This window comes from Sinohyriopsis cumingii, chromosome 7 (genome assembly GCF_028554795.1).
Source record: "Sinohyriopsis cumingii isolate HCF-2022 chromosome 7, ASM2855479v2, whole genome shotgun sequence".
In the NCBI taxonomy this organism is placed as follows: Eukaryota; Metazoa; Mollusca; class Bivalvia; order Unionida; family Unionidae; genus Sinohyriopsis; species Sinohyriopsis cumingii.
In genome coordinates this window covers 58,931,712-58,950,859 of record NC_142967.1, presented here as the reverse complement: position 1 = coordinate 58,950,859, position 19,148 = coordinate 58,931,712, and the positions used below count along the sequence as shown (strand labels likewise).

Here is a 19,148-nt window from a genome sequence, read left to right as displayed (position 1 = left end):
GCTGCTTCCTCCTCCGTCTTCTTTATTTCTACTCCTCCCTTATTTTGGTGACAAGGGAGGAGCTCCTTCCTTTAGATAAACTCCTGTCAGCATCTCTGCACCAATTGTACATGGGAAACCAATCTGAAATGTCTCTTTTAATGCTGAGATACTTCATCAGTTACTGGTAATCTGTAATCTGCTTACTGGAAATACAACCAGTATGTCAACACAATTAGAAGGGCACCACCATTATTCAGAGTTCATATAGAATTTTCCCAAACTTTCAAAGACCACAAACATAGATTTCCAAGACCTATTTTTGCTAACATTTTGTATACAAGTTATGTTATATGAGAAAACAATGAATGCAAAATACTACAATATTGTTTAATGATGAAATTCAAACTATAATTAATTTCCTAATTTCAAAAGAAAGAAACCAGGAAAACTCAACTACATCCAAATCTAACAACCTTGGACAATTTTAATTGTGATTATGCTGGAAAGAAAATAAAATGTTTGGGTTTATTTCAGTTTTCGAAGACTTTTAAAGACCTCAGGATAATCTGATCAATTTTCCCAAACTTTCAAGGAATTGAAAAAGCTACTTCATTTTTCCCGAACTAACAAAGACCTTCAAAGACTGTAAGAACCTTGTTACTGTTTTACTTTGTCTTTTTATGTTCATTTTTCTATTACAAAATCTCTATACATAATGCAGAAAAATAAGATGAACTTGCTTTCAAGAACTTCTGGATTATTAAGTGTCTTTAGTAAAGTTCCTCTCTCTCTCCCACACATAAAATATGGAATCTAAATCCCTAATTCACAAGTTACTGTAATAAGCTGCATTTAACATCAGAAATTAGCGGCCCATCATTCAAGCCAAGTCAAACAGCTATTTCTGCCATATTATTCAAAGAAATCAGTTTAGCAATTTTTTTCCCTCAGTTCCAATTCACAAACAGGAGAATGTATACTTTAATAGCAACATCAGAAACAAATATAAAAATTAGATCTGTATTACAATTAAGTCACTGATCTATAATTTCCATACGATTTAAGATTTTTCCACAATGATAACAGTTTTAGTTTTTATATTTCCTTCTATAAAATAAAAAAGGAGCAAATAATAGGACACATGTGGAGACAATACATCTGTGAAGGCCATAAATTTGTTGTAAATTAAAATCTCTGAACATACAAGATTTGACAATTTTCCACATTATTATTCATTTCAGTTATAAGTGGAGTTTAAATTAATTATTGACAATTATCTAACTTATGTTGTTAACTGTGTGACCATAATTGGAGCTTTAAATGTGATGTGCCAAGTCTCATGAGTTAGTGCAAGACTAAACACACCTTTCCCAAGCTGAAACTGACATCATCTTTTCATGCTAACTCTTGTCATTTATAACAGTGTTGGTAATGGTCAGTGACTTGATTTCTGAAGAACATCTTAAGTCAAGCCCCATTTATAAGGAGGTTCCATTTAATTTTGGGGGAAGGTAAATGCTTGAAAATAATTATCTTGCTCTGATTTGAAGTTGAAAAAAAAGATCATAATCCATTCCTTATTTGACCTGTAACACATTTATCTTGTGACAAAAAAAATATACCAGTCTGAAACAACATTCTATCACCATAAATTAAATGGTCAGTCCCTAACAGTACATATGCAGACAGAATATAACTAGATCAAAACTGTGTGCATTAAGGACTAAGAACATGATTCACATTTCTGTGTAAATTGTGTGCATTAAGGACTAAGGACATGATTCACATTTCTGTGTAAATTGTGTGCATTAAGGACTAAGAACATGATTCACATTTCTGTGTAAATTGTGTGCATTAAGGACTAAAGACATGATTCACATTTCTGTGTAAATTGTGTGCATTAAGGACAAAGGACATGATTCACATTTCAGTGTAAATTGTGTACATTAAGGACTAAGAACATGATTCACATTTCTGTGTAAATTGTGTACATTAAGGACTAAGAACATGATTCACACTTCAGTGTAAATTCAGTTTTTTCTGCTTGTCTTCTTTTCTTAAACAGAAGTGGTTGTCATTCGGAATTTATGCTGTTCAAGAGACACCAAAAGGTGTGCCTCTCATCAAGACAGTGTACGAGTTCATTCAGATTTCTTTAAATCCAGTAAAAGTATAACATTATTGCAACTGCAGTCATTCAACCTTTATTAAATACATGTGTATTGACTATACAAACATTCTGAGATTATTTTTTTTATTGTACAAATAATGATCAAAGTAAAGATGATTTCTGAAATGGTACCCAATTATAAATCACTCTTGACATTCTTTGCCTTTCCATTGGTGGTCTTCATTCACTGGCTACTCAAATGTCAAATCAGTGATGTCAGCTAGCTATACATAGTAGATATGCAATGGCAATCCTGGAAGGGGATCAAGTCCCCGACTGAAGCAATGAGAAACAAATAATCACATGAGATTTACTGTATAACAGGATTCCTGGATTTATCACAGAACTGGATTTAAAATGTCAAGCATTATGTGTCTCTATGGATTTTATTACACAAACATATACAAAACGTAAGTTGTCAATTTATTTGTAACATATTCCACTTAATAATATAAGTGCAATTCTGACTCCCTGACAACAAATCAGCACTTACAGTTGGGATGAACTTGAAGAATAAACCCCAACTTACAGGAAGGTCAGAGAAATTAGCTTTTGCAACCCTACAAAGAGGAAGGTCTACTTGCAGTGATATTGTCTTATTGGTGAGTATATACAGTATCAATGAAAATAAATGAATTCACAGTATTAACTGTACCCTGACCTATCTGCAACATGAATAACCTTGTTACATCCTTCATTTCCATACCTGAATAGACTAAATCTGATTTCAAAACTTAACAATACTATTGGGAGATACACATATCCAATTTACATTCAATTAACAAACTTGCTTGTGACTACTAAACATACCTGCTGGTTTCATTCATGTTTGTGGCCGCCACAGTTCTGTTTCTTGTCCCTTGCTTTATTCTATTGTCAATATCATTGTAACTGTTCACATCATTAGTGATCAGAGACTCAACTGAAATAAACATAGATAATGAGAATATATAATTACAAGACAATACCACAAAAAAATCTAATGTGTGTAGGTATATATGTAACCAAATTTTTACAGGAAATATACTGTAAAACACTTTATTTTCATGGTTTTCAAATTTCATGGTTTGGGTAATAAATACATATTCGTGGGAAACTAATTTTGTGGATCTCCCATTTACATTTTATTAAAAATGCATATGTCTCTGTATAAGTTTACTAGTATACTGACATTCATTTCTACGCTTGAGCAAACAGGTTTAATATGTACTGCAGTAATTAAGCTGAGCAATTAAGCTTAGTTCTGGTATAAATGTAAAATCTGAAATATAAACCAGTCTTGTTTTTTCATGCATGTTTGAGTTAATACATCTAATGCCACTATTGTAATCTTAAGTAATTAGGTTCTAAGAAGTATTTAAAACCCACTATCAAAGCATAAAGTTCTCAACAATTAGGGATTAGGCACTTGAACAAAGCCAATTACTGTAAACCTGACAAGCTTGCACATATCACTCCATGGGAACTCCTTTGTGCTGGGTGTCTTTGACCCTGTGGTACAAAATTTAATCATAAAGTTTAGGTGAATGGTTGTGTTATTAATGCACATACTGTCAAGAGTCGTGCAAAATATACTGTTACAAAATATGACTTATGTAGTGATATTCAATGCAGGTGATTTATCAGTTAAATGAACCAAAGGACAGTGGATATGTACATTCAAATCAGGTCTTGATTGACCTGAAAACATCTACCTTCAAGCCAGTTCAGGCAAAGTGGCTTATCGGCTTACCTGCACACATGATAAAGTAGCATTTTGGAAAGACCTGACTGAAATGGACTTTGAGAAAGCAACTAATATGTAGTTGGGGGGGTAAACTAATTTTAATTATGCAATACTTACCCATGGCTATTGTTTAGCTTTCTTTTTCATGCTGAAAACAAACATACTGTCCATAAGATGTGCATACATCCTCCCATAGAGTGAAGAATTGACTGTATGAAGCAATTCCTCATGCAGCTTGTTTGTCCCTGCTGTTATGTGCAAAACAAGCACAGCTAGCTCATCTTTTTCATAGACTGCTGCTGCATCAGGACATCAGAGCAGGGTGAGAGAAGGGCATTTGACAATAGCCATGGGTAAGTATTGCATAATTAAAATTAGTTTTACTCATCCAAAAAATAAATTCTAATGGCAGCAATAGCTTTCTCATGGCTATTGTTTAGCTGAATTTGTCAGTAAGGAGGGTTGGCTGATGCTCTGTTAAACTGATCAAAGAGCAGAGAAAATGGACAGAACTCACCACTGGTGGAGAGGTCTATGTTATGGAAGGTTCATATTTCTCTGGACCACATGCTGTGCCATAATGATGGGACCCAGAGAAAATATGCCTGCACTTTCTTGTGATATTGAGCAGAGGTAGGACAAGTTAGTATGGGAATGTCAAAATGCTGCCTTCATGATGTCCTCCGAGGAGGAGTGATTAAGGTAGGCTCATGAGGTAGCAACAGCTCAAACCTCATGGGCTTTAAGTTTCATAAAGGAAACATCTCAATCAGTAAGAGACTTGTACACTCTTTTGATTGTAGTGACAATCCATCATGAAACAATGGTGGCTGAAATGTCTAAGAAGCCTATGATAGTGACAAAAAGACGCTTCCTACCCTTTCTTTTTCCCTTGGATGCCTTAAAATAGAAACTGAGTGCCCTCACAAGATATAAAAGCCTCCCTGTGTCATCCACAGCAGATTTGACTGAGATTGAGATTTCTATTGGTAGTGGAGCTATGGAAGGTAACTGATTTTTTCTGGCTAAAAATCCTGGTTGATAAAGGAGGGAAACTGAATCATAATTCCCATTAAACTAGAGACAGCCAGTTTAAAAGACAAGGCATGAATCTCATTTCATCGTCACATTGAGGCAAGGGCAAGTTGACACAAAGTCTTGAGAGCGAGGTCCTGAAAAGAAGCCTCACTCAATGGTTGACAGGGGGTTTTGGTTAATGGCTATTAAACACAGGAAAGATTCCATCTATTAAGCATAGGAGAGAGTGAGACAGGTCTCTGCAGCTCAAAATACTTAAAAAGATCAACCAGGTGTGAATCTGAACCAATTAGCAAGCCTTGCGAAAATGTAAGTGTTTTAGAAATGGCAGCTCTATAGCTCTTGATAGTGGATACAGAGCATTTTTTGTTCTCAAAGAGGAACAAACACACCATTCACAGAAGATTCTCCCTCTGGCATCATAGACTGTGGATGTAGAAGCTGTCATGGCCTGAGTGATACAACAGGCAACTTGGCCTGGTGGAGAGATTACTTGAGATGAGCCAACCATGAAGGTGGAGAATTTGTGGGCTGTTGTGGAGGAGGGATCCCCAGTGTTGTGACAGAAGATCGCTCCTGAGAGACCAGGGTCAAGAGATCAACAGGTCTAGAAGATTGGTGAACCACAAGCCCTGAGGCCACAGAGGGGCTATGAGAATAATCTGAGCAGAGGAAGTTTGACTTTTTTGCAGCACTTGAGGAATCAGTCGGAATGGTGGTAAGACATAAGTGAACAGCCAAACCCACTGGAGACAGAATGCATCCACTGCCCAAGCTCCTTGATCCGCAACAGGAGAAATGTAAAATGGGAGTCTGTTGTTGAGCCTGGTTGAAAACAGACCCACTAGGGGCCTTCCCCACAGCAAGAACGGGGACTATGTAACAGAGTGGTGAAAAGTCCATTCTCTGAGGATGGATCTGCCAGTTCTGGAAAGAATGTCTGCCAAAACGTTCTTCTTGCCCGGAATATACCAAACTCTTGATTGTTATGTTCTCTGAGGTGGCCCAATGCTGGAGGTTCCAGACTTCCACACAAAGAGAAATGGCACGTATGCCTCCTTGATGCTGAAGATAAGCTATGACGGACGTCTTGTCTTAAGAGACCATGACACATTGACCCCTTACTCTCTCAATGCACCCTTGCAATGCTAGGCACACAGTCTTCATTTCTAGGTTATGTGGAGGGATGATTCGGATGGGGTCCAATGTCCCTGTAGAATTATACCCTCTGGTTCTAAATGAGCACCCCAACCAGAATCTGATGCATTGGCAAAGAGATAGGAATGAGGTTCAGGTGCATGCATGGGGACTACGATCACGAATCTGTCCAGACTCATCCACCACTGCAATTGGCGATGAAATGCTGGTCCTAGAAAGATCACTGTTGATAGAGAATCTGTGAGGTTTCAACCTTGCAAGAAGGAGAAACTGTAGAGGTTGCATAATGAGATGTTCTAATAAAACCAAGTCAGCAGAGGCGCTCAAGGATCCTGGAAGGGATGGATACAGTCGAGCAGATAAAGAAGTTACTGCTTGAAGTGCCTATCCAATCCAGCAGAACTTGGACTAAGTTCTGGTTTGTGAGGAAATTCATCACCATGTAAACAAAGTCTTGTGATGGAGTGAGTTTTGATTTCTCAAGGTTGGGCAAAAGGCCCAACTGAGTTACCACAGACCAACAGCAGTATAGATCCTGATAAAGGGACTTGATAGGAACAATGTGGATCAGCCAGTCATCAAAATACTGGAGAATTGGTATTCTCCGTAACCGCAGGTATCCTGCCACTATTCCAATAACTCAGGTAAAAACTCTGGGTGTGGAAGAAATTCTGAATGGTAGGACCCAGAATTGAAAAACTTCCTGCTCTAAGCAAAACCAGAGATATCTGCAATGAGGACAAAAATATGGGGATGTGTTTTCTCCATACAGAGACATTGGACATTCATGACCCTCTTGACTGCCCATTTCTGTAAAAGGATGTGCACTTCCTCCCTCAGTTCCACCAGATTCAATTGGTGAAGAACGATGGAGTCCTGGATAGAGGAGGTAGTTCCCAAAACTAGGGTCAGTACAATAAAAAGAACTGTGATCCTTGACCAGGCCTCAGATAAAAAGCCTAGGCGAGCACCAATGGGAATGTCTGTGATGCATGTGCAGCAGCAGAGGGTTCAAGTCCCAAGGGCTGTCCCCCACCCCCTCCTTTGGGAAAAGAAATTGGCTGTTGAAACTGCCTCCTTCCTTTCCAGGTTCAATGGACACATCTGTTTTTGGTTTCTAGAACCCAGATGAGGAGGAGGAAGAGGCTCATTTAAGACTGCCTATTGGACTAAGGCTGTGTCCGCTTAATAACTTAGCAGAAGGCCCATGAGGGCAATTCACAATGTCACGCTTCCTGTGGCTGTGAAGGGTCTATATTGATGATCCAACAAGTCTTGAGATGCCTCCAAACAGACTCTTGGCTTCAAGTGGAACAACCAAAAGGATGTCTTTACTGTGATCAAGTACCTTTGAAAAGTCCAAAGCAACATCATAGCGAATGTGAAAAAGTTCCACTGAGAAAGCCATAGAAACAGAAAGTGCATACCGAGATGTCTTGGACACAGCTTCCTGCATACACTGGAGGGCAGCTGGCATCAAGGATGCTTCCCTCAGCATATTAAAAGGAGGCACTGAGAAAAGAATGACATGAGAAGCTATGGTGACAAGCTGTCAGATTTTCTATTCCATAGTTTCAATGTCTTTAATGGAAAAGACTTGCCCAGGCTCCTCTTGAAATACCCACCTTAGCTGCACCGGCATCAAGTTGGGGATGTTTCATGGGCCACATTGGGGAATGTACCTGATAGCTGGCAGAAGAGACCAAGGGTTACAATGTTGAGGAGGAAATGGCCCACCTTCGATGCTGCTGATTAATATTTTTGCCTGTCAAAAGCCTCACAGCAATTTCCTCAGGTGTAGATAAAAGAGCAGGCGTAAGATCAGGCGTCACATCTTGTGCTTCCTCCATGTATAACGCATTACAGTCTACCACAATGGAGATAGCATCATTGAGAACACTGAGCCGGAGTGATTGTAGGAATCACTTAGTCCCTAGGATGTGAAGAGGGTATAGGAATACTCTGCACTATGTCCCGTACTGCAACATGGTGAGGAGGGTCTGAAGGAGTGGCAAGAGCTGGAGAGAAGAGAACATCTGTCAGTCCTGGAAGAAGTGATGCCTCTAGCCTTCTGAATGGTTTCCACCTGGTGATCAGGTGATGGCAGGACATGAGCCACAGCATCTCCTGTTATGAGGGCAAGATCCAAAAGCCCAAGGGGGCATCTATGACCAAGGCCCCCAAGGTGGAAAGCCCCAAATCCCATAAAGATTCATTGAGATAATAGGAAAGGGGAGAATACCAATCTGATCCCCTATACTAGTCTGAGCCAGCTAGTTGGACTCACAATGTTCATAATGAGGTGGTAGAGGGTGGAGAGGGGGAGCTCAGTCTGAACCCTATCCCCATACTGTAAGGCCTTTGTGTGATGATCTGAGGATACAGGATCATCAACAGATGCATCACTAAGGAAAGTGTGGTGTTGATCCCTCCCAGTGGGAGGGTGCAACACACTACCTCTGATGGAGTTGTGGTGGTGCATCTACTCCTCGTTGGGAGGCAGCAACATTCTATGAGAAAAGTGGTGCATCTCTTCCTCCAAGGGAGGTAGTGACATGCTATGGTATAGGCGGTTCATCTCCACCTCAATGGAAGGCAGCAACACACCTTGAGATGAGGCAGCAACATGCTGCTACATGGTAGCTGTATTTCCTTAACAGTGGGATTTAGCAATGTGCTGGGTGGGTTATTCTAGTCAGAAAACCCTTATTTTCAGTAACAAAGAAGCCAGAAAATTCTGAGGAAGAAGGATCATGAAGCATCTTCTTTCTCTAACAAATGTAGCTGGAGTCTGGATTCCAGCTTTCTGCAACCATGTTTTACAAAATATACAACTAATTTTCCTTGTACATTTTGAACATTCAATACAGTCTGGATGAGTGTCCCAGGAAGACTTCTTGTCGCCACACTTTCCCACAGACTGTGCCGACATTATTCCTTAATATAGTAAATAAATTAAAATATTTATGTCACATATAACTCACCTTGTTTGTATGTATCACATACGGAATACACCCCTGTGATCTTTATAGATGTAGCAAACAGTAGCATAAATTTACCAGTCTTTTTCCAAGTAAGAAAGAGACTTCTCAGTGTTTTATACAATTTTAATTGAGAAAATGAAGTAAACAAACATGTACGGGGGGGAGGGGAGGTCAAGCTTTGCCATATTTTTTCGTACGTACTAAATGGATGGCCCCATATCTGGTGCTAAATTGTGAATATAAATTTGATATTTGAGGATTTCAAAATATCGTGCCAGTTTTACTGTCATTAATGAACATTCTACTGGCAAGAGATCATTCTCTGTGGAACTGAGATGTCATAACCGATGCCAACAAAAAATCCTCATATGAAAGATCATCAGGTAATCCGATCTTATTTTATACACAATTACAAGGAATGAGTTTGTCATTTTTAACTATAAATAAAAGTCTACTTACCATAAATCCCTTTTTTTGGATCCTCCCTGACCTTGAGACCACCTCCACCTTTTACTTTTGTGTTTGTATTCAGGAGATCTCGCACCTGTTCATTGTAAATCTCCAACATGCTGACCTTAACCTTAAGACAGAAAAACAATTCAGAGGATCAACTTGAGACTGAATGCACATTGTCTATAAAACCCAGGTGACAAGTAGATTCTCCTTTGTTCTTACACATGTGCATAAATCAGCTACAGGTTAAAATAATGTACCTGGAGATCCATGGCAAATTTTAAGTGAAAACTTTCTGTGACATTAATTTGTAATTCGAATGTTTATTCTTCCTTTATGAATATTGTGTACATGTATAGAATGTTGCATGCCCCTGAGGGATGCATGATACATTAGCTACAAATTCTGCTAAATGCATTCTACTTCTGAAAATAAAGTAGCAGAAATAGTAGTAGTAATACAGTAAAGATTGTATATAACCTTTCAAAAGGGACTGGGATTTTTTAAACATTATATCAAGAAACATTGTATCCAAATTCATTTTATTTTGATCTATGTTCATACTCATATTGATTATCATGTCAATAGTGTTGGAAACACATTGAGTTTTATCATCCATTATAAGAGTAACAGCCAGAAAACAATTGCCAATATTCACTTTTTTTCTTCATTAATCTGAGTATTTGTACATGCAAATGCTCATGAAAATATAAAGTGTCACTTTGTGCTTGTAGGTACTGGCTAATATCTAATATACAATATGCTATCAAGAACCTTGCAGGCTCCAGGCAAAATACCTGGAAAGTACCACACCCAAGTGTTGATATTATTGTTATTAGTGATAAATACAAACTGTTTGCTCTCTAAACCCTGCCTTAACAAACTGGTCTGCAACACTGCAAGACTAGAAACCTCATGCCATGCAAAACTGAAAACATACTTATTGTGGACATTACACTTGTTTCATGCTCAATCATTTTTTCAAAGGTTACCATGAATATTAGCAATATAGCAGTCAGGACTTTGAATTTAAACTGAAGAGAACATAATGGTGTGTGGGAGGATTTAGACTTTCAATCATTTTGCAATGATGTCTGCAGTGTGACAGTTTATGGTGATGTCTAGCAATGGGCCATCATGCCTCAGACATGTAGCATGATGTCCCACCCAGTCACATTATCCTGACACCAAGCCGACCAGTGCTAAAACTAACCTCTTAATGATGAGGGCCAAGCGAGGCAGCTGTTATTACCATTTTTTTAAAGTCTTTAGTATGACTTGGCTGGTGTTTGAACCCATGACCTCCCACATCCAAGGTGGATGCTCTAACCACCAGGCCACCAGTCAACATAAAGGTACCAAGCAATAGCTAATGGATATTTCTAAATCATTTGCTCAACAAAAAAACAAAAACAAGAATCTGACTGCATTCTTTACTGAACCAGTACCCCAGGATTTTAAATAACCAGTTGAGAATGAGATGTGATTTTCATGCTTTTGTTACCTTACACTTTTGTTACACCTTTATTATTTTAGCACTTATGAATGAGGTGTGATTATCACACATTCATAAGGTGCTGTCTTTGTTACTCCTTTGTCATTCAAAAAAACTACGGTACCATTGCTCATATAGCTTCAAAGTATCCAGTGATAAATATGTTATAACTGAACCAATTTTCTCTGACAGACCACACAAATCAAGCAGTATAACCAATTAAACTTTGTAAGAATGGAACATTATAACAAGGCCTTTTTTGGACTATATTGTAGTTAGGCATTTTGCCTGGGAACAATCTTTATTGTATTATTATTATATTCAGTATTCAACTCAAAGAGATTGATAATAACCATATAGTCTTCATTTTTTCCAGCTGTTTTCCTTTTTTCCTCAATGCCTTTAAAAAGTTCATCACTGAAGATGGGTACTATGCCTTTATTGGCTCCATAACCCACTATGGAGTATGATTTCCCACTACCAGTCTGTCCATACGCAAATAGGGAACAGTTGTAACCCTTCCATGCATTGTCTAAAACTCCTCGTCCCAGGTCATCAAAGACACGTTGCTGGCAAGAATGAAAAGTTTAATTATTTAACACAGTACGCAAGAAGTCCAATACTTATATTTGTAAAATAATTTGTCTTCAAAACTCCTAAACAAAAGTGCAGATATATTTCTCTGTTTATTATATATTTTTATCATGGTCAGGCTGCCTATGTGTTGGTGGTCAGATCTGCACCGTTTCATCTTGAACCAGTTAAACATGTAAAATATTGCAGTGTTTTTCTGAAATCTGATTGCTGCACATAATGTGGATTGATAAAAATGAAGTTATTAAAAGAATTAAGGTAGTTACAAATTAAATGATAACATGAATATAAATTGATAGGAAGTGTTTGCCATTATAACCACAATAAAGCCAACATTAACATGTCATATTTTCTTGAGGAGTTGCAAGTGAACGGATGCAATTTTCATTTACCAGTGTGACGTAAGACTGAGAACTGTATAGCATACCTATACAACATACTGAAGTGCACTCTTGCTAAATCCCTTATATATCCATACTGTACAAAGTATAACATACCTGATCAGCATACTGTTAGTGAACTTGTGCTAAATCCCTGATAAATTCCATACTGAGCAGTCTGTACAACATACCTATCAGCACAAAGACAGTGCACACTAGCTCATTCATTTATAAATTCCATAGTGAGTACTGCATACCATATATAATCATTTCCTTGTTAAATATTCTGGCTGAGCACTGTACAATATACCTGATCAGCATACACAGTGCACTCTTGCCTACACCCTTATAGTAAAATCCCAACAGAGCACTGTACCAAATACCTGATCAGCATACACAGTGCCCTCTTGCCTACACCCTTATAGTAAAATCCCAACTGAGTGCTGTACCAGAAACCTGATCAGCATACAGAGTGCACTCTTGCCTACACCCTTATAGTAAAATCCCAACTGAGTGCTGTACCACATACCTGATCAGCATACAGAGTGCTCTCTTGCCTACACCCTTATAGTAAAATCCCAACTATGCACTGTATCACATACCTGATCAGCATACAGAGTGCACTCTTGCCTACACCCTTATAATAAAATCCCAACTGAGTGCTGTACCACAAACCTGATCAGCATACAGAGTGCACTCTTGCCTACACCCTTATAGTAAAATCCCAACTGAGTGTTGTACCACATACCTGATCAGCACAGAGTGCACTCTTGCCTACACCCTTGTAAAATCCCAACTGAGCACTGTACCACATACCTGATCAGCATACAGAGTGCACTCTTGCCTACACCCTTATAGTAAAATCCCAACTGAGTGTTGTACCACATACCTGATCAGCACAGAGTGCACTCTTGCCTACACCCTTGTAGTAAAATCCCAACTGAGCACTGTACCACATACCTGATCAGCATACAGAGTGCACTCTTGCCCACACCCTTATAGTAAAATCCCAACTGAGCACTGTACTACATACCTGATCAGCATACAGAGTGCACACTTGCCCACACCCCTATAATAAAATCCCAACTGAGCACTGTATCACATACCTGATCAGCAGAGTACACTCTTGTGTACACCCTTATAGTAAAATCCCAAATGAGTGCTGTACCACATACTTGAACAGCATAATAGCATAATTTAAGTGCATTCCTGGTAACTCCCTTATAATAAATTCAATACAAAGCACTGTATAATATACATAATAAGTCAACAATATTAAAAGTGCACTCATTCAAATTTCCTGATAAATTCAAGACTGAGCACTGTACAACATACCTGATCAGCATACCGAGGTGAGGCTGGTTTCAAATAACCACCTGGTAATTCATCGTATTCATCATGTGACCAGTATGAGTAATCAAAGGTAAACTTTTTGGGGGGAGTATTCTTTTCTACAGGATTGAGGATTTCAGTGCAGTTCCCATCCATTTTGATGATATTGATTGAACCGAGTTTCTTCTCTCGCTCATTGTATCCATGGTTAAGGAAAATATAACAATATGTATACAGAAAAGTTTTTAAAAAAACCCTATATGTAGGATCTTTATTCCATTTTAACATTGGATTAACCCTAATTAACCCAATGGCTCTAGATTCCTCAAACCAAACAGGTACCAAGAGAATCTAATAAACATACCTACTGGTACACAATCGTCTTCATATGTACTTATGTTTCTCTCTCTCTCTCTCTCTCTCTCTCACACACACACACACACACACACATACACACACATGCAAAGCTCTTGCCAGAATTATTCATCTCAAAAAATACATGGGAAGCACATTTTTGTGAAATGATATAAGAAGATAAATCTTGTGACAAAACAGAAAACATTGATACTAACATTAAATGTAATGGGGAAATTGTGTAATTTGTCTTCTGGATCTGCAGCTGCTCTGTATTAGGATTTACCCTTCAGTGATGAACTGGTTTCCTCTCCAACAGACAATTATTTCTAAAACTAAAAAACAACATAATTTCACCCAACAATAGTATTTTTTTTTTACTCTGCAGCTTTCAAAAGTTAATTATTAACTGATGACAAGTTACTTACAACCTCAAGAATATGTAACATTAATTTACATGCATTTCCAGTAAAGTCCGATGTTGAAGTTTAATTTGATCAGGTTCCCAAACAATTAGTCTTGGAGGATAGTAATAAATGTTAGATGTTATAGCTAGTATCTTTTTTTTTCTTTCAATTTTGGGCCCAGGTTTCACATATTTGCTCTAAGTATACAATATAATTTCCTGATTATTTCACACAAAACACAAGGTGTACGGAATTGAACTAATTTATGATATAGAGAACTAACCCTGGGGCATTCGTTCAGATAAGAGTTTTTTTATAAGTCCAGAAGATAAGCTTTGACATCCCTTTTGTCCTGTGTTATCTGGTTAGAGGATACAAGCTTAGTCCATAAGACCTCTACTGACTGACAAAGAAACTATAAATAAGACCTAGCCACCTTTTCAAATTAAGCTTAGCTTGCAACATCTTTATTGACTGACTGACAAAGAACCAGATCAAGTCTACTCTGAATTTGAAAGATAAACAAACCAAATACAAATAAATATAATTATGATACCTGAGAATTTCTAGGACCAGTTGCTATTTGTATGTGCCAATCAAAGCCTTTGATCTACCAGATACATCCCGCAAATACCTGGATACATACATAGTAAATGCATGTACATGCATGCACACACACACACACACACACAAATGTTACAAGTCTATGCTCTTAAAATAACAGAAAAGAGTGAAAGACAAGAAGCTTTGTAAAATGTAACAAATATATTTATTTCCCTAGAATACAAAGTGAAAATGAGAAGAAAAAAACCAATTTACAGTATTGCAAATTAAATCCCAAAATAATCCAAGAATTACAGAAACAAGTCCTGGTAATTTAAAGTCCTGAATAAAACTCAGTAAAAGTCCAGAAAAAAATCCCAAAAACTGAAGTCAATTGTGTGTATGTGGTAGCTATTAAAGTGTTGATGTGTCAACAGTCCTTTGTTGAATCACAGAAAAATAATTCCAGGTTTGAATATACTATAAAATTCCAGTGAATGTCTCTATCCAAGAATTTTATCAGAGCACTTTTGTTTTTCCAGAGAAAATAATCACTTGAATTCAATAATTTGAAAAAAGATTGCAGCCCAAAACTACTGGTTACAATATACAACTTGAAAGTGCTAGATGTTAAAGCATGCATGGCCAAGTCCTCACAATTACAAGATTATATAGTTCTCTACTTGACCTCAGGTCACAATTAGCATTTTTTAAGTAAAAAATAAAAAAACATTACCTAATGGAAAATAACCTTCTAGAATGATCCAGATGTTTACAAAATCAAAACCATAACCTGTAAAATTCACTTATGAAAGTCCAAAACCTGACACAAGTAAATATATTTACTTCTTCTATTAATAAAGATCCTGATATTAAGCCCATACACAGAAAATAATTTAGCTATGTATTAGTTGTTTACACAAAATGAAATAATAAAAGAAAGTCAATCAGGTCAACCAGAAATTGTTTTGGTCAAGGTCAAGCCCAGCATACAATGTTACATTACAATAACATGCAATGAAATTTTTTTTAAATTTAAAGCTAGCAAACAAACAATTACATTAAATATACATAACACATACACACATAGAAACATGCACGCACATACATACGTATATGCAAAACATACACCATTATTAAAATGGGCTATAAAATGCTCCTTTCAATATTATAATTATACTGAATAATTGTCATATATATATACATGTATATATATATATATATATATATATATATATATATATATATATATATGCATGCACACACACAAACACACACACAGAGAGGTCTTGCTAGGATTTTAAGACTAGGAGTTCATGACTCCTATTTTGTGAAAAACAGGAGTCTCACCAGCAAAAGTTGCAGTCCCCTATCAGAAGCATATTGGCATACATGAAGTGGCTAAATTTCCAGATGAGTATAACCAGTGGTTGCTACTGCGTTTAATTTTCTAACTTCTTTACACCACTGACATATAGCTCTTGTTTGTCCATTAGAGTGAGAGTGAATTATGTCTGGCCAAGGAATGGTCTTATTCCATGCACTACGCTAGGTATCACACATAGTGTTCCATGTTTAATATCAGTTCTAGCAACTTCTATCACTCTGCTGCATCTCATTTACAATCATAATCAATCTGCCAATTAACCCCAAAATACTTATCCAAATTTGCAAATAGCATTTTGTCTAACTCTTAACATGTCCTGATTTTGAGGACATGTGCACCACTTATTTGGCTACACTTGGAAACAAACACAACAATGAAAGCTAAAAGTTGTTCATTTGATATACTCTTATAAACAAGTACATCACCTGGGTCTTTCTGCCTCTGAATTCAATCAATGTAAATATCAGCACATTTTCCCACCACTCTGCAGCTAGTCAAGTCTTTGAACTTACGGTCAAGCTATTAGGTCATGTTCTTGAGATGTACTCTTACAATGACAACATGTACATCTGGGGGTCTTTCAGCCAGTGAATTTTCTTATTGTAAATATTAGCATGGATAAAATGACCAATTGATCAACACATTTTCCCACTCAGCTGGTGGTTCAAACAGGACTGGCAAATGCATGTGTACAGAGGACTCCTGTATAGGTAATTTTCTGCATCCCAGATAAAAACAATTGGTGTTTAAACACGCGTGATTAAGCGTTTCCGAGACCTTTAACACCTGTCACTGCTGCATAGCTTTCCTTTTCTTGGGTGGAATAAGTTTCATCTCTTTAACAAGAATTTATCCTAATAAAAGGTTAACATTCCTGAGAAAGCATCAAGTTCAGACTAGCAGCACACAAGCCCATAATAATATCAGGAATATATTAGCTTTCAATAATGATGTACCTAAAAAAATCTGGCATAAACAAGGAAATAATCCAACTGCAGAAATGTCCACCTAAGTTGCTATCAATTCAGGCCATTTTGGTACTGAGACTATGGGCTCAAGAGAATACAGTATATACCATCACTCAGGTGTACCAAACAATAAAGGTAGAAGGATGAGAAGCTAGTATTCAACTGATAAAAATGGGCCCTTCATAACAGCTCCCAATCAAAACAAGTTAAAAAGGCACATGAGGAAGCAATGGCTCGAACTTCATGCTTTAATCTTCATGAATTAAAAATCCATCTGATAAAGGAAAGATAAGCTTTCTCATCATTAGTACAATCCACCTGGAAATAGCGGATGCCAAAATATCAGCATTATCCTTTAAGGTAAGATGCTACTGACCTTTTTTCTCCCTTTGGAAAGAGCAAAATAGAATCTTAAAGCCGAAACTGGACACAAGAATCATTTCTGATCATCCATAGCTCAGATCCAACTGAGTCTGGTGATCCCTGAATAGACTGGAACTACTGACAGAGGCTAGGATTTTTGCAAAGAAACCTGGCTGGCAATGGAGAAACACTGGCTGGTAACTGTCACTGAACCATACACAAAATTGTTCTATAGACATGTAAAGCTCATCTTTATCTCACAGATGCTAAGAACAGCACAAAAACTTGAGGGTAAGGCCAAAACAAACCAGCTTCCCATTGTGTGAAAAATTAGGATTTTGTTCAGCCACAATGCAGACAACTCAAATAGATTGATGATGATCACAGTCAATCTACATTTAGAATTCTAGCCTTCATTATGATCATTGTTTTACAAACACGTAACAGTTAATATGTCAATATTGTGCTGCTTAAATGTCTTATACAATCAAATGTGTGTACCTTTTCATAATGACTACAATGTAACTGCAGGATTGCTTATATCAGTGAGTCTGAAGTAACAGTGACTCATGAGCGTGTGGTTCAAAATAAATGAAACAGGTACATCTTGCTGAATAGTAATCTGAAAGAATGCAGTTTGGGAAAAAAAGACAATTAATAAAGCAAAATCTGCATAATATTTTCAGGAATAAACAAGGATGTAAGTGATATGTGCTTTGTAAGTATTGTATATTTTAGTACAGCCTGGTCTTCAGCATAAATCTAACTTGCCTGTATATTATTAAGTCTTTATTTACCTTTAATTTCATGTTGAAGAAATATTAAAATATGCAAATGCAAAATAGGCTAATAACAAAACACAAGCACACTAGTTTAAACCAGTTTATTGACATTGTTATTGAAAGAGCTGGTAAACTGCTGTGTGATGTCTGTCTTGCACATTTATCTTGACATTTTTGGTGTCTACAAGTGTTAGAACACCGAAAATGCTATATCTTTTTTAATGCACATAAGTTCTGGGACACGAAAAATAATTATTTAAAGTAACCAGTCTCGTTTGTGAACGGATTAATGATGGTCAACGTTATACATTCAATTTCTGAGAAAATAAATCCTCATCCGGCTCTCTTCATACCGGTATGCCTCTATGCAAGGTTGCCTTTGGAACGAGCTCCTGAAGCCACAGATACTTATTGATGTGGGGTTGGGCGAACTAATGATAACACCCTCTCCAATTAATTATTTGGGGAGGGTGTTATAATTAACTTCCTCCTAAAACATAAAGCATGTGCCCGTGGCAGCAAATACCGACTTTTCCTTGGGCAATGGGCTCTGACCCAATATATGACAATAGATAAAAGAGTTAAATTTGTCTCTACAATTATCATTTCTGCACAATAAAACAAAATGGCGATATATTACAAATAAAAAGGATATAAATGGCCGAACCCGCACAGCTACTTTCACACTCTCCGCCATGGTTGTCTGCAAGAACGTGAAAATAATTGCCTTGATTAAACATGTGCTGTTTAATTTTTTCCCCAGACTTTACTTTTTTTAAATTTAAACTTGAATAATAAAAAGCAAGCATATTTATAACTTTAAAAACATAATATTTACATTTCAAACATTACAATGTGTGTTTCTTAAACAAATTATAACTTATTTGATAGGAGCATGATTATATAACAGAACAGCCTAACCATAGCAACAGCAAGCCCAAGCCGATCAAGTGTGACACTTTCTGAGAAGCAACGCTTTGGGTACCCTGTACGTTTACGTCCGGGTCAGCACTAGTCAGAGACGACGACTAC

At 37.2% G+C, this 19,148-nt stretch overlaps 1 protein-coding gene across 2 annotated transcripts in view; it reads right to left on the bottom strand.

Moving 5' to 3' along the window:
• Window positions 1-18,911, bottom strand: part of LOC149795336 (kinesin-like protein KIF28) — a 206,148-nt gene extending 187,237 nt beyond the window's left edge. For both annotated transcript variants that reach the window (XM_089965111.1, XM_089965110.1), the window contains exons 1-5: window positions 18,772-18,911; window positions 13,316-13,510; window positions 11,360-11,575; window positions 9,518-9,638; window positions 2,963-3,074 (exon numbers count right to left, since the gene is read on the bottom strand). In XM_089965111.1, coding sequence (XP_089821237.1) covers window positions 2,963-3,074; window positions 9,518-9,638; window positions 11,360-11,575; window positions 13,316-13,510; window positions 18,772-18,813 — 686 coding nt within the window. In that variant the 5' untranslated portion in view covers window positions 18,814-18,911. The remainder of the gene's footprint in view (window positions 1-2,962; window positions 3,075-9,517; window positions 9,639-11,359; window positions 11,576-13,315; window positions 13,511-18,771) is intronic.
• Window positions 18,912-19,148: the final 237 nt, after the last annotated feature.